The 21326-nt window shown below is 47.8% G+C and overlaps 11 protein-coding genes across 11 annotated transcripts; 5 read left to right on the forward strand and 6 right to left on the reverse strand.

The window, feature by feature from the left end:
- Positions 1 to 608: 608 nt before the first annotated feature.
- Positions 609 to 2430, reverse strand: N7479_001494 (Carboxylesterase type B; the record flags this gene model as incomplete). The annotated part of the gene is made up of 3 exons (XM_057249191.1): positions 609 to 1673; positions 1727 to 2221; positions 2275 to 2430. Coding segments are annotated over 3 exons (1716 nt in total), but the record flags the coding sequence as incomplete, so codon positions are not given.
- Positions 2431 to 2991: 561 nt separating this feature from the next.
- N7479_001495 (uncharacterized protein) lies at positions 2992 to 4337 on the reverse strand (the record flags this gene model as incomplete). Its single annotated transcript, XM_057249192.1, has 3 exons — positions 2992 to 3304; positions 3366 to 3960; positions 4016 to 4337. 3 exons carry the CDS (start codon positions 4335 to 4337, stop codon positions 2992 to 2994), a joined length of 1230 nt encoding a protein of 409 aa, XP_057113624.1.
- Positions 4338 to 4580: 243 nt separating this feature from the next.
- N7479_001496 (uncharacterized protein) lies at positions 4581 to 5591 on the forward strand (the record flags this gene model as incomplete). The annotated part of the gene is made up of 1 exon (XM_057249193.1): positions 4581 to 5591. The coding sequence occupies one exon, from the start codon at positions 4581 to 4583 to the stop codon at positions 5589 to 5591; it is 1011 nt and encodes a 336-aa protein (XP_057113625.1).
- A 137-nt stretch (positions 5592 to 5728) lies between these two features.
- Positions 5729 to 7749, reverse strand: N7479_001497 (putative MFS transporter; the record flags this gene model as incomplete). Its single annotated transcript, XM_057249194.1, has 8 exons — positions 5729 to 6043; positions 6099 to 6809; positions 6859 to 6954; positions 7007 to 7160; positions 7216 to 7406; positions 7462 to 7603; positions 7657 to 7667; positions 7726 to 7749. The coding sequence occupies 8 exons, from the start codon at positions 7747 to 7749 to the stop codon at positions 5729 to 5731; spliced, it is 1644 nt and encodes a 547-aa protein (XP_057113626.1).
- A 1500-nt stretch (positions 7750 to 9249) lies between these two features.
- Positions 9250 to 11139, forward strand: N7479_001498 (putative MFS multidrug transporter; the record flags this gene model as incomplete). The annotated part of the gene is made up of 5 exons (XM_057249195.1): positions 9250 to 10289; positions 10344 to 10468; positions 10519 to 10631; positions 10691 to 10820; positions 10871 to 11139. The coding sequence occupies 5 exons, from the start codon at positions 9250 to 9252 to the stop codon at positions 11137 to 11139; spliced, it is 1677 nt and encodes a 558-aa protein (XP_057113627.1).
- A 546-nt stretch (positions 11140 to 11685) lies between these two features.
- On the reverse strand, positions 11686 to 14075 carry N7479_001499 (Zn(II)2Cys6 transcription factor domain-containing protein; the record flags this gene model as incomplete). Its single annotated transcript, XM_057249196.1, has 5 exons — positions 11686 to 12616; positions 12669 to 13148; positions 13204 to 13742; positions 13796 to 13963; positions 14019 to 14075. The coding sequence occupies 5 exons, from the start codon at positions 14073 to 14075 to the stop codon at positions 11686 to 11688; spliced, it is 2175 nt and encodes a 724-aa protein (XP_057113628.1).
- Positions 14076 to 14372: 297 nt separating this feature from the next.
- Positions 14373 to 15336, forward strand: N7479_001500 (PHD finger protein; the record flags this gene model as incomplete). Its single annotated transcript, XM_057249197.1, has 2 exons — positions 14373 to 14553; positions 14606 to 15336. 2 exons carry the CDS (start codon positions 14373 to 14375, stop codon positions 15334 to 15336), a joined length of 912 nt encoding a protein of 303 aa, XP_057113629.1.
- An 863-nt stretch (positions 15337 to 16199) lies between these two features.
- On the forward strand, positions 16200 to 18847 carry N7479_001501 (glycoside hydrolase family 92 protein; the record flags this gene model as incomplete). The annotated part of the gene is made up of 6 exons (XM_057249198.1): positions 16200 to 16353; positions 16409 to 16441; positions 16490 to 16599; positions 16654 to 17471; positions 17526 to 18209; positions 18268 to 18847. 6 exons carry the CDS (start codon positions 16200 to 16202, stop codon positions 18845 to 18847), a joined length of 2379 nt encoding a protein of 792 aa, XP_057113630.1.
- Positions 18848 to 19048: 201 nt separating this feature from the next.
- Positions 19049 to 20050, reverse strand: N7479_001502 (SDR family oxidoreductase; the record flags this gene model as incomplete). Its single annotated transcript, XM_057249199.1, has 5 exons — positions 19049 to 19132; positions 19189 to 19386; positions 19439 to 19813; positions 19866 to 19924; positions 19975 to 20050. 5 exons carry the CDS (start codon positions 20048 to 20050, stop codon positions 19049 to 19051), a joined length of 792 nt encoding a protein of 263 aa, XP_057113631.1.
- Positions 20051 to 20284: 234 nt separating this feature from the next.
- Positions 20285 to 20479, reverse strand: N7479_001503 (uncharacterized protein; the record flags this gene model as incomplete). Its single annotated transcript, XM_057249200.1, has 1 exon — positions 20285 to 20479. The coding sequence occupies one exon, from the start codon at positions 20477 to 20479 to the stop codon at positions 20285 to 20287; it is 195 nt and encodes a 64-aa protein (XP_057113632.1).
- A 287-nt stretch (positions 20480 to 20766) lies between these two features.
- On the forward strand, positions 20767 to 21241 carry N7479_001504 (uncharacterized protein; the record flags this gene model as incomplete). Its single annotated transcript, XM_057249201.1, has 2 exons — positions 20767 to 20895; positions 20969 to 21241. 2 exons carry the CDS (start codon positions 20767 to 20769, stop codon positions 21239 to 21241), a joined length of 402 nt encoding a protein of 133 aa, XP_057113633.1.
- Between the last annotated feature and the right edge of the window lie 85 nt (positions 21242 to 21326).

A 21326-nucleotide genomic window follows, 5' to 3' on the forward strand; every position in this document is an offset into this window, starting at 1 on the left:
GCTTGTTCAATCGTGTTGAGATTGAAAATCCCTAACACTTGCCGCAGCGTGTCTTCTTGTTACTTTTCGCCAATGAATGGGACGCTAGGCTTGCAAGATCGCTTGTTTGAGAATAGATCAATAAGAGAAGTCATTACATACACGGCTCGGCAAAATTCCAAGTCCACCTCACGCCCAGGAATTGCCTCTTCAGGAAGTGTGAATAACACCAGGATCGCGACCGGTTATCACGGTTAAAATTACCAAGGGATATAGGCATATAATATCCCCAGAGATTCTCGCTAGGCGTTCGCCTTCGAGCCAAACATCAATCGGGAGGTGCTTGAAAAGCCGTGTGTGCCAAGAAATTGAGATCTCACCAATAACGCTTTTCATCTGACTTCAATGTTGAAGAGTTAGCCCTCTACTTTCCCCACCCAGGACGTCCCATTGGCCTCAATCTACCACGTGGCATTTACACGGAGTGTATGTGTGAAGGATATCTTGTCATTCCTAATTAATTATCTCTCCAAGTCGAACACAGTAAATCCTCTCTGAAGTTCCACCAACGGACCTTGCCTATTTAATAAACACACTGTGCACACCATGCCTATAACACGATACAGGACTCATGTCGGTTTATAATAGGGCGCAGTCTGCCAGAACCGACAGCGTGGATTATTGGTCAGGTCCGGCGTCGGCTGGATAGTATTATTGCCAATGTTCATGAGCTGTGCGTGCTCACCATGCTTCCTGAAGACCGGGGTCAGATGGGATTTCGGCGCGCCATGCTGGACAAAGCTAGTAAAATAGTCCTGCATAGCCAACGCCACAGTCGCATTGTCGACAGAGCTGCTCCCATTGTTGTAGAAGGTGTACGAGACATCCTGTCCATGTAGCGCAGGCGGAATGCTGAACTGATATGCATAGGTCTCATTGTAGAAAGCACGGTTGAGATAATCGGTATTGCACTGGAATATGAGATCCGAGATTGCGAGCGCTGTGCGCGCGACCGAGTCGGTGTATCCATAGGAGCCGTTATAGACTGGTGGATAGAGGACATCCAAGACAAAGTCGGACACGTTTCTGGGAGTATTCGGCGACAAGGTCTTCATCTGAATTGCCAAGCCGGTGCTATTGACGCTGTCCGGCGAGGTAAAGATCAACCCTTCGTTCGCGTTATGGCCGACCATGATGTTCAGGTTGTGATCAAAATCGCCTCGAAGCAAAAGCTGCCCCGGCAGAGCAGGCACGAAGCTGCCATCCACAACAGGACCGTAAGTGAACTGTCCCCACTGAGATTTGGTCGCGACCTGGTACGCATTGGCGGCGATCAATTTGTGCGATGGTAATTTCCGGGCTTGTTCAATCGTGCTGACATTGAGAATTCCCAAAAACTGCTGCAGAGTGTCTTCTTGTTGCTCTTCGCTAATGACTGGGACCCAGCCTGGGCTCTGTAAAATGGCTTGTTTGAAAGGTGAAGCACCCCGTGTGCCTCCATAGGCGGTGATCTGATGAAGAATTGATCCGGCTCCAGCAGACTCTCCCATAACTGTGACTCGGGTTGCGTCTCCACCGAAAAGGTGAATGTTCTTATATACCCAGTCAAGAGCAAAGCGTTGATCGTGGAGTGCTGCATTGGCGGTGCCATTGGCCGTGATACTGTCACCACCAAGCCAGCCAAATGCACCCAACTTCAGAGGAATTAGTATTCTCATGGCATCGACCTAGGAATCGTTTGACTTACTCGATAATTTAAAGCAACGTAGACAATGCCATCATTACCTCCCAGCCTACTTCGCTGGATCAACCCAGTTGGGTCTGAGTTCCCCTTGTCTCCCCCTACATACCCACCGCCATAAATCCACACCAGCACCGGCGCCAAGTGCTTTCGAGATGCTGCAGTCTTATTTTTTGTGCGTTCAAATATCTTTTTGGGGACAACGACGTCAAGGAATAGACAGTCCTCACTGGTGCGTGGGTCTTGCTCCGCCGGCTTGTACTCAAAGGAAGAGATGTTGGTGGATAGAGAGACGGACTGGTTATAGAAGTAACTCAAGAGGAAGGCTGGTTGGACTTTTGTCGACCATAATGGGTCTGCTTGTGGGCATATCCTGCCGATAGAGCCATTCTGGATGTGTTCCCTGTTTTGCTTTGGAAGTATAGGTGCCTGGAATCGCAGATCGCCAACTGGAGGTGCGGCATAACGGATATTGCTGAAATTATAAAGGTCATGCGAGCTCTATTTCGAGGGTCAGGGGTAATGAAAATCAAACCAAAGAAGAGTCAGCTGACATTGAATGAAATTGCTTGGTGTAGCTCATATCCCAGATCAACCACCGGTAATTTGGAGGCCAGACACGCTGAAGCCAGCGTCAGCAACAATACCAGGACCATCTTAACCACAGAAGAGCAGAATAAGCACGCGGGGAAGAGGGAATCCCATGAGCTTCTAGGTTTATATTAATACTAGTTATGAACGAAGTCGGGTCAGGTTATTATTATTGACTAGAATCAATTTCATAGGTCCGAGTGGAGTACTCCATATATGACGGTCCAACCGGTGGACGGAGAATGGGAGATACCTAGGTAGTACTAGTGCCTAAGCTTCCCTACCAATTATTGCAACCTAAGCTTACCTCCAGGGCGAGAAATGTGGGAAGGCTAGTCAGCGGTCAGTTCCTTTTTGCGAACAAAACACATGATGATGTCAAAGCGAGACATTACTTTGGGGCTCGGCAATAACACACCAATAAGAGATGACATTCCCCGGAATTTGCGTTCGAATCAATCAACGCTACACTAAATCAGGGTTGGAGCTCCGTTCATACAAAAGTACAGAAGGGAATTGTTGGCGAGCACAGACTGCGGGGTACTCCGCCTGCTCCGTACTTGGGCTCCAACTGCAACATAACCTCAGCCGGAGATCCCGAAAGGTATATACGATTGTTGCCTAGAACGAGCTGTTTATTTGGAATGTTCATTTTTTACACAGTGACATGGCTCAACCCTTCAACCATCGACCTCGCGAATCTTATACTCGAACATCTGGTTAGAAGGCACTTCATGCTCATCCTGGAGTTTGGCGGCACTTTCAGCGCCCGCTGCTGGCACACGGTACTCGAATCGTTTCCCGTGCGCTGGCACAGATCCGTCGGGCAGTGCATATGGAAAGGGTAGATACTCGGGCAACAGACCCAGCTGCACAAGAACTGTTGCTTGGTCCCATGCAATATGTTCATGGAACAAGCGATCTCCGCGAATGTTGACTACAGATGTGAACGGAACGCGCACGTGCTTGCCGGTAGGAGGGATACCGGGGATCCTAAGGTGGGCGAAGACGTCAGTTAATTGCTCGATCGAACCACAGGAACCAAATCACTCACATCCAGTCCATCTGCTTCACATGAGTGAAGACAAATATAAACTCGTCCACAATTCGATCAGTGCCGACTGTCCGACTAATAAGCTCTAAAGCTGTATCGTCGGGGTTGTTGAAGATAAAGTGGTTGAGATAAAAGTGGCTTAAACGGGCTCGTCCAATGCCTCCTGTCAGAGTTGGCACATGATTCACGTAAGGTTCTGCGACCATCGTCGCCATTGTCTTTTCGACCGAGCGAGCTTCAAATTCATAATAGGTGTGCTCATCCCAGATCTTCTCAAGGTCAAAGAATGGGCCACCCATGTGCTTTTTAACAAATCCGACAATCCGAGTATGAGCTACCCCTGCTGTTGATATCTTGAAATCCGGGTGGCCTGGGATCATGAAGCCTGGAGATGACACATCTGAGTAGATGTGTGTAGTTTGCCCTTCCTTCTTCTCGCCTTCCATTGGAATAGATAACTGGAACAGGGTTGACTGGAAGAAGGGTATGTTCCAAGACTCGAAGAATACTGCGGCGATCAGAGCCGTGCCTTGAAGTAGTGCACCTTGCAGACTGTCCTCGATTTGAGAAACATAGTCTTTTTTTGATCCATAGACTGATTTTTGAAGTCAGTAAAGACTAGTGAAAGAGCCGGGTTGACACTTCCGTACCTATCAATCCAAGCTTTTCCTTCGTATCGCATTCTGGCCTCTCTGTTAGGCCACGTTCAGCTTCTTGAAGAAGCTCTCGTAGAGATGAGACGTCAATGGCAGACTTTTCATCCACAGTGATCTGTGCTACTGTAAAGCTTTCCTCAGCCCATTTCTTGAGAGGCTCTGGGTCAAGTGTCTTGTTTTGCTGCTGGCATGTTGCATAACAAACAGGCCGTATGAGGATCAGCCCTGGACCGTGTCCACATCGGGAAAGAGGAGGCTGAATGGTCACATATGGACTCAACTCCACTTGAGCAGAGGATGAACTCGATTCGGTCATTTTCAGTTAAATAGAAATTGAAATGTTGAGTAAATCCGGGGGTTTCCAAGTGGCTGGGGAGATCGTTATATATCCGGGGGGGCTGTCATCCCCACTCAGACCAAATGAGGAGAAGGATGATATTTAGCTGTGCAAAGAATATCCTTTCAAAAACGAGGGAAAAAAACTAAAGTCATCATGTAATTATTGCCATTGTCGCATTTATTGCATTCATCTTAGATGGTACCATCCACGTGACCTATCATGGAGCTCGGCCCGTTCATTTCCACGCGCAAGCTGTCGCTCTCCCAAGAGCACAACCCAACAATGAACGCACTTGTCCAGTCTGCCCTGACTGATGTCGAATCTAAACTCAATGCTCTCCTGACTAGCCTCACAACCTCACCCACTGCTGCAGGAGCCCCTGCCGCAGCTGTCGCCCTGCTCGATGCAGACGATGCGCTAACCTCCGCCATTGAATCCCTTCGACAGCACCAAGAAAACTACGCAAAGATTCTTCGACTGCGAACAGAGGCACAGCAACTGGAGGATCGAGTCAAGGGTATCGTGGGGGACATTGAAGGGTTCGAGAAAGAGATCCGCACAGCTTGTGGAGACAACGGCGACAGCGACAGCGATTTCGATTCCGACTCCGACTCGGATGACGACCTTGGGGGAGAGAAATCAGTGCTACGGGGAATCAAAGAGATTGACTACAGATTACTCTTGGATTTCGCACGTCGCATCAGCAAATACAACCACGAAGCGGCAGCCGATGCCGCAACAGGCGTTGTGAAACGGCCAGAACATGGAAATGCCCCCGCCGATAAAGATGTGGCGATGACTGGAACAAATGGAGAACATCCAACAGAGGAGGGCGCAGAGCCAGTGGCATCTGTCACCAAAAACGCAACGCAGTGGTTGGACGAGTCCGCGAACGTTACGCGCCAGGTCTACATGCTGCCCTACCCGATGGAGGAACGGATACGGATGGGACTGATGGGTCAAATTCAGCTTGCTGCTGGCGACGACCCAGAAAAGGAGGTAGAGCGGTTGATACGCGAGGCTGAGGGTCTTGGGGCCGCAGAACCGCCGGCACCGATGGCACCCGCAGAAAGCACAAAGCAGGCGGGCGAGGCTGCAAAGGCCGCAGCTCAAGCTGGATCATCGGCCGCTGGAATGCCGCGGGCGCATGCTCAAGCACCAGCTCCGAAACCGAAACCCAAGGCGATGCTGGACCTTGATCTCTACGACCCAGACGAAGATGACGATTGAGTGTTTTTAAAGCGGGCGTTACATTTCGATTTTCATAATGATACCAGCTACAACAGCACAAAAAGCCATTTAAGATAATTTTTTTCTTTTCAACTGTTTCTCATTTCGCATTTGTATTGGACTCCTGAATCCAGCTGTCACATCTTATGGACTGAAGACTTGGCCGTCCATCCCCGGAAATTTTTACCATAAAAGTAGAAGGGGATGGCGCAGAAACACCACAATGCTGCCAACGACATGTTCAGCATGATTGGCTTGACAAAGCCACTCTTTTCCACCCACTCAGTGATGAATTTGCTGAAGCCATAGCCCCAAAGGTTCTTGTTGACCGTGATAGCCACGAAAACTGAGCCCGCCACAGGCTTGTAGCTGTCAACTGCATATGTGCTGGTAATAGCCGGAAGGGCTGCAACCTGAATGCCTGCTGCAGTGTATCCAATGAAGACGATGATCTGTACATGGACCAGTTAGTCGAACAGCCGCCGAGCAAGGAATGATTGCACTCACCTTCCAGTCCCATTTATACTGGTACCCAAATGCAACAATGAAATTGCCGATTATCGAGATGATGACGTATGGAATCATTGCTGGGAGACGCATCTCAGGTTCTCGAATACCGCGGTTCTTCTTTGTGGCTTTCATGGAGACCCAATCTGAAAGAAGACCGTTGGTAGCCAATCCAATGAAACTCCCGATCAAAATGGCGAAGTTGAAGAAACCAATAGTTTGACTGCCGAAGTTGTATGGGGGTTCTGCAAATGCTTGGCTCTGGGTGAGATTGAGAGTGAGGAAACAACTAGCTGACCATGACACAACGAACGCGGCCAGTTCGACAATGGGGAAGGTCAACAGTTTCCATGGAATATAGAAACTGACAATAACAGTCTTGATGTTGCTTCCATCCAATTGCCAGAGCTTGAACTGTTGCTTTGATGGAGTACCCTTGTGCAAATAAGGATCGCGCTCGGCAGTTTCCACATTCTCGTGCTCTTGATTTGTGACTTTGACTGGCGGCTTCTCTGCCTCCGGTTCGTTGATTGCCGACTCAGAGGGAGATGCGGACTGAGCGATTTCATCTGGATGAATGCGATGCCATTTCGTCTCGGGGAAAAGGAATATCTGAAGTAGAAGCACGAATCCAAGGACGCCGACGTTCAGCCAGAAGAAACTGCGCCAGCCACTATGCTCGGCCATAGGACCCGCGATGATAGGACCAACCTAGACGACGTCAGTAACAAGCAAAGCTTTGATCTGCCAAATTACTTACCATAAGAGACCCAAAATAGGCAGTGAAATACACTGTGTTGTACGCACCGCGCTCATGTAAGAACATGATATCCGCGATGATCTCTGGTTGAGACGTCTAGATATGAACGGTTAGGCTTCATCCGTTGGAGGGAGATCGAGACACATACTTCTGCAGGACCAGCTCCGAATCCATTGAGCACACAAGCGCCCATATAGCTGCTATAGCTGGTTGCCATTGCTCGCCAAATATTGCTGACCAGACAGATCAGCGTTGAAAATATCAAGACTGGTCGTCGTCCGTAGGATGATTGAAGTGGTATCCTATATCAAGCCAGAGTCAGCGAGGATCGTACCGATGTACATGAACCATCCTCACCAGAAGAAATTGCTGAACCCTAGCACCAGAATGCAGACACCCGTGAACTGCACGACGGCGGCCAAATCGGACTTAAACGCCTCCATCAGTTGTGGGAACATAGGCGCCAGTGCCAAAGGGCCCAAGCCTTGACTGAAGGATGTCAAAGTGGATATTGTCATGGCACTCATTTTCCAGAATCGATTCCAGTTCTATAAACATAATTGGTTATTGAGTGATCCGGTCAATTTCCTAAGAAGTGTTTACCAATGGATCGTGAGGATCTTGCGATGGCTGGGGCACCAGCACCCGATCGGAGTTGGAGGACGATTTAACGAAATGATGAGAGCCAACATCCGTCATGATCTCCGTCCCTGGGTAGATCACTGTTCCCAGTTCCTCCTCGATTCTAGTCAGATAGTTAGCAGGCATGGCTGTTGCAGGTTGGACAATGCGACATACCGATGAAGCGTCTAGATGTGAGGTCTATTAGCCAAAAGACACAAAAAACAATTGAGAAGAAAGACTCACCCCTTCATCATAGTTCATCTCCATGTTTTCGATTTACCTTTTAAGCTGGATTTGAGACGAAGTCACAAGTAGCTGGGTAGAATTGAAAAGTGATCTTGGAGCTATGGCTAAACTCAAGTTCATGAGGTCGGGCTGGCTCCGGTGTAAGTTATATTTCAAACATAACGTATAGGGGAAATTGGACCCCTAGATAGGATTCGGGAAAGCAAAGCAAACAACTACCGATAGCATCCCTGTGTCCATAAGCGTGGCGCATCTATCATATTTTCAAGTCAACTAGCGAGACTCTGACTAGTCAAAAAACGGCTCTAGCCCAAGTGATATTCATACATCGTAGCTCCATGGAGGTCTATCTCTACGTGAGACTGAAACACTCCACAAAACCCCCCAGGTTCCCCGCAGTCTCCATGCGCTTTAAGTTTTTGCTAAGATTCTCATAGGCTAAACCGTTCTCTTCACATCAGAATTATCCCGAGGTCTGTTTTGATAGGCATTCGGTAAATGCCTGGCGGAATATTGCCGCGTCTGGAGGTCCCTTGATACTTCCCCGCATATTTGTAGTATTTAAGGGTCTATCTAGACTGCTTTGGGATGGGAGTCGTCAAATGTATGTATCTAGCTGATCTTGGGTGTTGATCTCCCGAGATAGATCTCTTTCAATTAAAGTCCAAACCAAGTAAGGGTGAAAAAGAAAAATGAAGTAGGGGGGACGCTTATTTGGAGATCGACGTGCATATGCAGCGATTGATGTGGCAAAGTTGAGTTAATAACAAGGGAACTTTAGAATATTGTTCATATATTCATATTACTACATACGGAATTGGTCAAAATCGCAGCAGTCGTTTATACAATGTGAGATTTATCATTAGGAAGTTGTGGAATATGAATCCATAGCACATGTGCAATATATGAAATAAGGTGAGAGGTACTAGTAGCTGCCTGAGGCTATGCTGTTTTGCCAGCACTAGGATATAATGGACACTTCTTTCTTCCATAGTCATTCACGATCTTTGATCCCGGCTTCGCCATCAAGATTACCCCTATTGGGAAGAGTAGGTACCGTGCCGGAGGATGCTCCGGACCATTTCACCTGCTCTCTTCTTCTCTTCGAAGCTCAAAAGGTGCAAAAATTTGGACCCGAAACATCTCCGCGTTGTCGGATTATAGTTGCGGCCTGTCGTCGTGGCGTTGTCTTTAATTCCCCGTGGAGGGAAGAATTTTGATGAGCCCAATGATGATCGACCGAGTCATGATCCCCGGATGTCACCTCCACACCACCAACCACGCGAAGAAGCTTGGTAAAGCTTGTTCGAGCCAGACTGTGCTGGCCACCGCACCAATCGGAGACACCGGTGCTTTATCTATGTAATGCAGTCTCGGCACTTCTCTGGACAACCCCCAAAAGCATTTAATTAGGCTCTGGGGCCCCAGTTTATGCCTGATACCCAGGATGGCGGCCTTTGTCCTTTTGGGTGTTATTCTGCTGAGAGCCCTTGAATTATATTTATCGGATACTTTACTGCAATGAGCCATCACGAAGATCCTTTCTCCAATCATACAGATGGAGAAAGAGATGTGGAGAAGCAAGATGATAGTGATGATGGAATCGGCTCTCCTGGGGGAAATCCCAGGGCCAGCCGCCAAAAGAAAGAGGGTGCAGATGGAGCTGCCGATGGACAGGCCAGAGAAGAGTTGAAAGAATGGGCCTGCTACGACAAGCTAGGATACTCTTTTTCCTGGTGGAAGAAATGGACTATCCTCTCCGTCATCTTTGCTGTCCAAACATCAATGAACTTCAATGCTAGTTTTTATGCCAGCAGCATCACTCTGTATGCGAAGCACTTCGCCATCTCAGAGCAGGCTGCGCGTACTGGTCAGATGGGATTTCTGGTTGCTTATGCATTTGGCTGCGAGTTTTGGGCGCCCTTCAGTGAAGAGTTTGGTCGATGGCCAATCATGCAGCTCAGCTTGTTCTTCGTCAACATATGGCAAATCCCCTGTGCTCTGGCTCCCAACTTTGGAACCATTGTTATTTGCCGCATTCTCGGGGGTCTATCGTCTGCCGGTGGTTCTGTAACTCTCGGTATGGTAGCAGACATGTGGGAGCCAGAGAACCAACAATACGCCGTAGCGTTCATTGTGCTATCCTCCGTGGCAGGTTCGGTCATTGCCCCAGTCGTCGGGGGCTTTGTGGCAACCTTCCTCAGCTGGCGCTGGAATTTCTGGCTTCAGCTTATCCTCGGAGGCTTTGTGCAGATACTGCACTTCTTCATTCCAGAGACCAGGTGCAGCATCCTCGTCACGAGAGAGGCTAGGCGAAGACGCAAAAACGGGGAGATGGTATGGAGTGGTGACGAGCTGAAGAAAACTCGCATGTCTTTCCGCTGGGTGTTCATGGTTTGGGTACGCCCGTTTATCATGTTCGTGCGTGAGCCTATCGTCTTGTGCCTCTCTCTGCTCAGCGGCTTCAGTGATTCTCTCATCTTCACTTTCCTTCAATCGTATACGCCGGTATACAAGCAGTGGCATTTTAATACAATTACCACTGGACTTTCTTTCCTTCCGTGAGTGCACATGACTTTGAATTTTAGACTGGTTCTGATAATCTGATTACGCAGACTTTTGGTGGGCTATTTCATTGCCTATTTCTCGTTCATTCCATGGATTCATCGGCATGGCAGGATTAGAAAGCAAGACCCAGATGGCCTTCAGCCGGAAGCTCGTCTTTATTGGTTGCTATGGGGTAAGTATTCTCGGCTTTGGTCTGTTGGTCTCATTACTCACTCGCAACAGTGGCTCCTCTGTTGACAATTGGCCTATTTGGATTCTCGTGGACTAGTCTCGGTCCACCCCATGTCCATTGGATTGCACCTATGATCTTTTCAGCCTTGATTGCCATTGCTAATGTAAGTCAAGAGAAAAATTACTTCTTGATACAGCACTAATAACTCCTTCTATGATCAAGTATGCCATTTACATGGCCACAATCGACTACATGATTGCCTCGTATGGTCCATACGCCGCCTCAGCCACAGGAGGAAATGGATTCGCCCGTGATTTCCTGGCTGGTATTGCAGCGATGTATTCAGTGCCGAGTAAGTTACCAATACTCTATAGTAGAATATCCACTGACAGTGAAATATAGTGTATACCCATATGGGTACAACAAACCATCTTGAATGGCCATCCACCTTCCTGGGCTTCATGGCGATCCTCTTCACCATTCCAATATACGTGTTCTATTGGAAAGGTCCTAGGATTCGGGAACTGTCACCATTCGCGCAGACCTTGGCTTCGGACCGAAAGAAGGCTGGCCGCAGGGTTTCTTCCTGTGGTTCCGGTGATCCAGATCCAGTCGAGAGGTATTTGTCTGAGCGTTCCTCGAGCGAAACCAGAACTAGAGCCAGTGTCTGAATGTTCCGTGGGAATAATTGTTTATACCAATGAAACATGAAGATGGTATATGTCTCTAGCTTTGCCGTGGCTTGGATTGAGATTCTCATTAAAACAGTGGAAGGAGGGAGTATGCATTCATTGATACAGGATATAGGAATCGGTCGCATTGAAAAGCTTTTCTTTGGTTTCTTTGGTTTTATGGAGACATTCTTCGTGCTGGTCGATGTTCTTTTTGGCCTTCCTTCATCGTTAGACCAGAAATCAGTTTTCTTATTTTAATTTAAAATTGATCTACTATTACAATGGGCTTACTTTCAAGTTCGAACCATTTTGTGATATATTTGCTCTCGCACAATTATGCGTGATGAAAGAATGCCATCATCCCATCAAGTCATGTCATAGCCAACACGGAAATAATTCCCGATGAAGCCCAAGCGGCAATACTTCAATATCGAACAAGAGTACTTTGTAGACAGAAATGTTTCGAATTAAAAATAAACAATATAGACGTATAGAAACATTATAGTTGATCGTCCCTAATATTTAAACATGAAACAAGTAAAATCATTGACATTGATTCCAATAATCCTGGAGTTTCCGAATAGCATATTCGGTAGTCCAGCCTAAATCGGCTTCGACGCCCCGTAACAGATCAACAATAATCTGATGTTCCTCGGTATTTTCTGAACATTGTCCGACGGCGACAAGAAGCGGGACCATATATATGCGAACTCCACCCTGGGGTCGGCCTAATGCAATGCCGTTGACTTCACGGGAACGGAACTCGACCTCTTTCGTGACCTCCCGATATCCCTGTAAACGGTCAAAGGCTGTAGACGGCGCACTGATCGCATCTGCCGGACGATTGAGCAACAATGCGATGCGCCCGAAATGGTAATGTTGCATGGTAGCAGCACAGGTTGTCAAGCCATGGAAGATTTCAGGAAATGGCAAGTAACTTCCATCGGCAGTCTTTGATAAGTCCCTGGGGCGTTCGATCCGCACAGAGGAACGGAACGTTTCGGGTACGTTTTCAAACCATGTCTGAAAATCGAAACATAGTTTGAGCCAGGTATCTGTGTCCGGATATGGCAGTTGAGTGGTGTTTGTTGTTGCGCCCTGGATTCCAGTTGAAGCTGCCGGCGGAGATCCTGTCCACTGCGCGAGCTGTAATTGTTTAGACCTGGCGAGAAAGTTGATGACTTTCGTGACAAGCCATATCAAGCCATTTGCAGCCTGATCTTCTTGTGATAGAGTTGACCCATTCCGGATAAGATGGAAGGATTTCTGATCATTAATTGAAATTCCTGCTGCCCGCCAGAGGGGCAGATTTTCTGGGTCGAAGTGTGTAGGTGATCGGGTGAAATAAGAGCCGAGATAATCTTGGCGAGCGAAATTCCAGAAGGCAGCCTGAATGCCATGAGAAAACAGGGCCGATACTGGCGAATGTAAACTGAGAAGAGATTCAAACAAAGGACGAATGCGAGCAAGTTGCCTGGGTCTAAGTGTTAGTAATAAAATAGCAGCCACCAAAGAGAAAATCTTACATGTGCCACTCGTCCCCGGGCATATCTATAAGCCTGTACATGGTAAGGAGTGTGGCGGTCGCCAGCATCTCCTCTGTTTTTCGAATGACCGCCACGTCGTTTGGATCTTCACTCGCGGGCTTCATGATTGCTTGAGTCTGAGGGGAACTGATCCATCGACCAACGATCTCAAAGGGGGATTCCAAGATAGCTGAGCTAGACACAGTGGTATAGCCATCAGACGTGGTGTTATTTAGATCTGATGCTGCCATGTAATAGTAATTGGCAGCCTTGAGGAACCAGTCCACTTGAGTTGCATTTGGGTAGGTTTCCGTAGTCGCAGGGCTCGTGAACATTCCACCAGTGGAAGACTTGACCCCTTTTAAACGGGCTAGGTGTTTTGCTGCTAGCGCTGAAATTGCGTACTTCACAGACATATTGTTGATGGCTCGAATAGGAGCATGGACGGTGAAGAACTTTTGAGCATCCGACAAATCCAACCTAGTTGCATTATCAATACGCCGTACATGCAAAAAGAAATGTCAGTTGTACGTACCATGGACCTATGGTCTCTGAGTAATGTCGAGTGAGGAACGCGATCTCGTGTTCAGTTCCAGTCATGAGCTCCGAGAAGATATCTTGGAATTCCTCTCTTTCACTTCGATGTGATGAGCTTTCGGAGATGACCCTTTGGTAATCGGGGCTCTTATTTGGAATTGCATTGTAGGTGTTATCAAACGCTGGGAAACCTGCTGTTGCCGCATTTGGTGAAATTGACTTATAGATCCTGTTTCTTGTAGATCTGCTGCCTTCCTCGATGCCAGAGATGGAGCTAGGAATAGAGATAGCTGGGCTTTCTGGGGCATGCATAGCTGTTTGCTGGGAACCCCCCATAGCAATCTCTGGCTGGCTAGAAGGACCATGCATCTCTACTATCATCGGATCATTTGGGGAGTTTAACATTGTCTCCCCTAACTGCAATGGAAGAGCAGGATCACCTTGCTCTTGAGGTTGGTTCCATTGCAAAATGTGCTCATTGAGCGCTGCTTGCGAGCTTTTTGGCTGCATTGGGCCTGATACCAGCTCCGCAGGGGCCTATCACAAAGCATGAGTGGCTGGGCGGAAGGATATTTGGCTGTTCCACCTACCTTGCTTGAATTAAATGAAGAACCTGGTTTCGGGTGGGGCTCCTGATATGGAGCATAACGGCGCCTTACTGTGGCTCCTTGATCGATGAACTTGCGGGTTTGAACATACCCCGGGCATTCTACCCCCGCGGTAGTGCACCGCTGACAATGAGGGCGAGTCTCATCACACTGCCACAGATTAGCGACAAACTGCAAATACATGTTCAAATGAAGTCGAACTAACTTTGAGATGCCTCTTTTTGCAACGCTCGCAGGCTTTATTAGACGGCACCCCAGGCATTGTGGGTGCCGGTATTGCGATCTCCAGGGCTTAGTGCTTGGGTTTTGAGGTCATCGACGAACCTCCGCGTTGCGTCTTTATAACAGACAAAGCTACTTCACATATCGGATATACATCAGCGAAGATGCAATTCCACGGCAAGAATTCTAGAAATGAATGATGCAAGATGCTTGGCCGTTGAAGTGGTGATTACCTAATAACGCGGAGATTTCTCGCCTGGAACTCGGAATTTGGTCACGTTCTCCCTCTTGTACATCCTGTCGTCATCTACTTCTCTTCTAGAAAAAACTATACATCATGCTCCGAAAACCATCAATTCTTGTTGATAGCCAATGCGGTAAATCTAATCCATTAGCCCAGTCTGTTGAAGACAATGATGTACACCCAAGGAGCTTTCCAATCCGATGGGGCTCAATATCTTCAACACGGCCTGTTCTTTCAGGCCCAGAACAAATTCGCGTATATCACGAATGGATTGGTGTGCCACTACATCGAATTGACCAGCGATATCTGCTAATGGATGTTTGCAGATGCTGGGAAGCCTCATAATGTAGTTTGTTGGGAGTGTCGTCTCCCTGACAGTCTGATTGGTTGCCAGACATGCTGTAGATCTTATCATACAGCATGCCTATTGGATGTGGTCCGCTCTGCCAATAACTTCCATTGTCCGTCTTGCCAGGCAAGAGCTTGGGATCATGCACCACCCCAGTTCCCTGTACCACCATCTCCTGCCCCAAGTACTGGTGGGACAACTCCAATCAGCCGTTCAGACCCGTTATCTGGAAATATTCCAATTCAAGGCGATAAATCATCAACAATATCACGGCGTAAATCCTCAGTGGTCCCACGAATGATGCCTCCCCCTACTTTAAACCGTATTGATGAAGTCGATGCTTGCAGTACGCCAGCTGAGGTATCTCCTGTTGCAGAGATGTACCCTCAGCTTCTGGAATATCTAGCGCTGCCAGATGCTGCGGCAGGTAATTTGGCCCAATCGTCACAGTTCAAGCATCAGCTTGGAATGGCGATGAAAGAGATTGAATCAAATCGGGCATCAATGCGAGACAAGGCGAATATCCGAGAGGAATATTCAAGATTACGGCGCGAAAATGCACAAATCAAAGCGTACCTTGATTCTAGGGGCTCGCCCCGAGACACTGCCATTCCCAGCCCTTCGACTGTTTTACACAGCACCACCCAGAGACCAGTGTCTGAACAAAGGGGAACGGCTTGGGACAGCATTGCCGCTGATCTCTTTTGACTGTTCATAAAGCATTTTTTGACTCATATTCAACGAGGAAGGTTGAAGTGACCGGTGAAGAGTTGCAACTGCAGTGAAAGTACAAACCTCGAATGTCTGGAGATTTCAATTTATTCGATATGGTCATTTCCAATGGTGATAACTGCCAATCGCCATTTCTCGACGTTCTAGATGCATGTTAGAAATCCTTATTTCGCCGAAAACCCGACCGGTCGATCGCCATGTTGATCATGTCACCCCAGTAACCCTCTCCATATTTTTTTGACGCAAAGTAACGCGGAGAGGGTTACATGAAGCGACGGCTTTAGCTCGGTCTCGTTGCTCTCGGAACTGACGGACCATCCCATCCCTGGAGAGACAACGTTCCCCGCAGCTCGGGGTAATTTGTTTCCCCTCAACCTCAGCGATCGACAATCAGGAACCTGCGTCATTATGAAGTTTTATCGGATACTTGTTCAAGTATCTTCCGTGCGCATCTTCATGTTGCTTTTCGCTCCTTAACTTCTCCACTTGTGTGGAACAAACGAACGTCGCATGGTGTATTCTGGAGATAGATGTGACACCACTTTGGCCAAGCATCGAGATGCTACGTCGATGGATGAACTGCTCCTGCATATTGTCATTTGGACCAAAAATTCCTAAGGGGATGAGACATGACTGGCGGTTTCCTATTTTCCCTCTTCCCCCTGGAAAGGCAGTTCACATGCCGATCTGGCTCGGAATGCTTTCCCCGCGACTTGTTCCAATCCATAAATAAGGAGCTTAAATTCTGAAGCAGAACGCGAATTTTCTACATCTTAATTGCCAAGCCGTTGGAAACTTGTTCAATTATTTTGTGGTTGTGGATAGCCCCTAAATCCATTATGCCATCGCAGCATCCTTCCCTCCGTATGGGGCTACTCGGTGGCATCGTAACAGCCCTCTATGCTTCCAACGTGAGAGGCGCAAAGGATTCTTCAGCAGATGAAATTGACGTCTTGAAATATGTTGATCCTTTAATTGGAACCGCAAATGGAGGTTTGTTTCCAATATGATGAGCCTTTCTGTCAGCGAACGCTAACAACTTCTACAGGCCATGTATTTGCTGGCGCGACTTTGCCATTTGGTAATTCATACCATACTTCGTGCATCTAGCAAGGCTAACAAATGTAAGGTATGGCCAAAGCCGTGGCAGACACAACAGGTGAGAACCAGGCTGGCTTCGCTTATGATACGGAGGTTGTGACCGGGTTCTCACACATGCATGATTCTGGGACTGGCGGCGTAAGTTCTCGCAGAGAGTTAGAAAACACGCCCTGTATCTGACTCGCTCCTAAGTCCCCATCAATGGGAAATTTCCCTATCTTTGCGCAAGGAAATTGCCCCGATGACGATATTAAGCAGTGCAAATGGCAACAATCCGATAGAGCTAGTCTCTGGGACAGAAAGTCCCCTGAAGCTCGCCCGGGATATTTCAGCATTTCATTGGCAAATGGAGTTCACGCAGAAATGACAACTACAAATCGATCTGTTTTATATCGGTTCACGTTTAATGAAACCTCCAGCCAGTCGCTCAGTCCAGTGGTCCTTCTAGATTTGATGGATCTACCTCAATCTCGATCAAGTGGAAGTGCCGAGGTGGACCGATCGACTGGGCGCTTTACGGGAAGTGGTACTTTTAGCCCAAGCTTTGGTGATGGCAGTTATAAATCGTATGTCTGCGTTGATTTCAAAGGAGCAGAGCTTCGTGATACAGGCATCTGGGAGAAAAAGCAACCAGACACCAGCAAACGGACGCTGACACTTGCGTCTAACTCGGCGTCTACCCTCTCGGCCGGTACATTTGCTAGATTCCACGCCCCCAAAGACAACAATATTCTTGCTCGCGTTGGCGTTAGTTTCATAAGTGTTGACCAGGCTTGCTCCAACGCGGAGCGAGAACAACCCGACTTTGATTTTGAGGGCACAATTTCCGCTGCTGAATCTGCTTGGCGAAAGAAGCTGGATACCATCTCTGTGGATGCAGATGGAGTTTCATCAGATTTGCAAAAAGTCTTCTGGAGTGGAGCATACCGAACATTCATCAGCCCCCAAGACTACACCGGTGAAAACCCTCTCTGGGAAAGTGACGAGCCGTATTATGACAGCTACTATTGGTGAGCAAATTCAGCTTCGAAACAGATGAGTAGCATGCTAATAATATGGCTTAGCATATGGGATTCTTTCCGTAGTATTCATCCAATGCTGACCCTGGTTGATCCTTTCTCACAATCCCTCATGATTCGCAGCTTGGTTGATACCTATAGGCACGAAAGATATCTGCCTGACTGTCGCATGTCGCTTTGCAAGGGATTCACGCAAGGCGGTTCCAATGCAGATGTGGTTATGGCAGATGCGTATCTGAAAAAGGTCCCGGGTATCGACTGGGATACTGCATATGAAGCTGTTGTCAAGGACGCAGAGGTAGAACCCGAAAACTGGGATTTGGAAGGCCGCGGTGGCTTGCAGAGTTGGAAAAGCCTCGGCTATATTCCTTTTGATGACTATGATCCCGATGGCAAAGGTACACACACTCGGAGTATATCGCGGACGGTAGAATATGCCTATAACGACTTTTGCATTGCCGAGATGGCACAGGGCATGGGCCACCAGGCTGACTATGAGAAATACACGAAACGATCTGGAAACTGGGCCCACATGTTCAATCCTGACCAGAAGTCGAACATCAATGGCGTCGACACCAACTTCACTGGATTCTTACAGCCTCGATACACCAACGGCACATGGGGCTACCAGGACCCGATCTTTTGCAGTCCTCTGTTGAACTTCACCTCGTGTTATCTCAATCCCGATGGCCATGAGACCTATGAAGGTAGCGCGTGGATGTATACCTTGTATGTGCATACTTGTGCTTAATTTTGCTTATCTTCCCAACTAACATTTTACTTGCAGCTATGCTCCCCACGATATGGGCTCTCTTATCAAGACACTTGGCGGTGCCGAATCCTTCACCTCTCGGCTAAGCTATCTCCATGACTCTGGTTTACTCTACGTGGGGGATGAACAGGCATTCTTGCCCGTTTATCAATTCCACTACTCAGGACGGCCAGGTCTCTCGGCAAAGCAGAGCCACTTCTATATTCCATCCCAATTTAATACAACGGTCAATGGTATCGCCGGTAACGATGATAGCGGAGCCATGGGCTCTTTTGTCTTTTTGAGTATGATGGGTCTCTGGCCAGTGCCTGGTCAGGACGTCTACCTGATCACTCCACCCTACTTCAAAGAAGTCAGCATTCGAAACGCCCTTAATGGAAAAGTCGCCACTATCCGCAACATCAATTTCGACCCTAGTTACAAGTCCATCTACATCCAGAGTGTCAAGTGGAACGGCAAACCGTGGACAAAGAACTGGATCACTCATGACTTCTTCGCTGATGGTGGTGTGCTTGAACTTGAATTGGGACCTAAGGAGAGTGAATGGGGAACTCATATTGAGGATCTCCCGCCGAGTTTGAGCGATTATCAGTAAATTGTTGATTTAGGATCGGGGATCAAATTTGCCGAGAAAGTGGCAGTTCTTTTCTACATTATATATATACTGCATGCATAACTGTCTGTTTGGCTATTATAGGGCCAAATATGGACGTCCGGCAATATTCTTTTCATTCGCGCATAACACCTAAAGTAGCCTCTTGATCCATAACCATGGCAACATCATTATTCCCTGAACCTAAGGCAAAGTGTACCCTCCATCAATAATGAGGTTTGCGCCAGTCATATAGCTAGATGCATCCGAGGCGCAGAACACATAGGCCTAGATGGGGCTGTTGTCAGTTGAGTTCTAGAAGAACTGGATGGGTGGAGACTTACTCCCTTCAACTCATAAGACTGGGCCATTCTCTTGGCAGGAATCAAGTCGAACCATTTATCGCGCCATTCCTTGGGGAAAGTATCCAGAATTTCGGTAGCGATGTACCCAGGTGAGATGCAGTTGACACGACAGTAGTCAATCCACTCGACAGACAAGCACTTAGCGAGCTGAACAACTCCCGCCTTGGACGCATTGTACTATGCAAGGATTAGCGACATGAAGGAGGACCATTTTTAATAGAAAACATACTGCCGCTTGCTTTTGTGGGAGATTGACCAGAGTCGCACTGACAGAGGCCGTGAAGATAACATTTCCACGACCCTGTTCCTTGAATATCCGACCGGCGGCTTGGGCAGAATAGAAAGCACCATCAAGATTAACCTTCATGATCTCGCTCCATTGATCGGACGTGTAGTCTTCGGCGGCGGTGTTCGAGGCAATCCCAGAATTGGCGACCATGATGTCAAGTCTCCCGAAATCCTTCGCGATCTGTTGCACAACCGCCTCAATCTCAGACTGGATGGCCACATTGGCTTTGTACGCTGCTGCGTGTACGTTGTTGGTAGATGCAATCTCTGCTGCAATCGTCTCTGCGGTATCGGATGTGTGATAGATCAAGGCAACCTTTATAGTTTGTGAATTTGATTCTTTTGTATCATCAGGTAGTGTGGCTTACATTTGCACCAGCTTCAGCCAATCCTCTTGAGACTTCCAGACCGATTCCACGAGCGCCTCCTGTAAGAAAATGTTATTGACATGCTTTTGAGGATTGGGAGATACCGTACCAGTCACAACTGCGACTTTGCCCGTGAGATCGAAGGCCTTCGTGACATGCTGGTTTGGGGGTTGTGCGAGGACCATTTTGTCGTATAGTTCGTCGCTTGCACTTGAGATAATAGTATGAACACAATCAAAGCTTCAACAGAGAAGGAAGAATTTGGATATGAGACGTGTCATCCCTGTATCCCCGCATCGGGTCATCTCCGATATCCTGCAGCTAAAAATCGGCCTGACCTCGATAAGGTAATTCTGGCGAAAGCGACCTAAGGCCAATGATGCAGTACCGCTATGCTTCACTCCATGCCCACTAAAAACCTATGACTTCGATTGTTGATTCAATTTCTGATCGCCTCGATGTGGACCTTTGGCACAATTGGCTGACGTGGTTGACTGGCAAGCATCGAGACGACGATTCACTTTCTTGAGTCCCTTGAACAACTGTTTGTTCTCCCGGTTGAGCTCATAGGCCCATAGGAGGGCCAGGGCTTCGTTGGGATTTGTATTTTCCATTGTAAGATCTGATTCAGATGAAATTTAGAGAGGCAAAGGGAAAGAGGAAAGAAATGGAGATGACACCCGGGACTATGTAAAACACTTCCACCTTCTTCGTTTCCTTAGTCTGCTTTTTTATGATTATTTTCTCACGTATTCAACTATCCTTCTACCTCTCTCTTACTATTCATCCTGTTCCTCCAGAACTGCATTATCTTCCCTGGAAGCCATTTAACTTCCGATATCTTTCCACAAACAGTTCAGCATTTTTCTTCGCCGAACCCCATCCTTCCTTCACCCTTAAAATGGCTCCAAAGAAGTCCAGCCTAAAGGCAGCTGGAAAAAGCCCATCTAAACCCAAAGAGCCCAAAGACTCTGATTTGAAAAAGCAGCTCTTATTCCTATGGGTCTGCTACGAGGTCTCGGGTATTCGCGTTGGTTTTTCCCGGCTAGCTCTCGCTTGGCCTTCGTCTGCTCATGAATTATGATAACAATATTAACTCACAGGTTGACATCCCAGCCGTCGCCAAATACTTTGGCATCACGAAGAATGCCGCTGAATGTAGATTCAGGCGTTTGAAGACTAAGCTCAGTGAGATGGAAGCTTCTACCAAGAGTGATGAGAAAAAGGCCCATGCGGCCAAGGTTGAGGATGGTGACCAGGACGAGGATGATGACCAGGACGAGGCTCTGACCAAGGATCAGACTTACGATGCTGATTCCGAGATTGAGGGTGATGACGGCAATATCAAGCAGGAAATCCACTCGGAGAGCGAGTAGGGAGAGAAATACATGGAATGGGGGACATACTATGATCTTTTGTCACAGTCTTTCTTCTGGCATTTGTTGTCTGCCTATGAGGGTG

This window comes from Penicillium vulpinum (assembly GCF_028829585.1).
Source record: "Penicillium vulpinum strain IBT 29486 chromosome Unknown utg000001l_segment0_segment0, whole genome shotgun sequence".
Taxonomy (NCBI): Eukaryota; Fungi; Ascomycota; class Eurotiomycetes; order Eurotiales; family Aspergillaceae; genus Penicillium; species Penicillium vulpinum.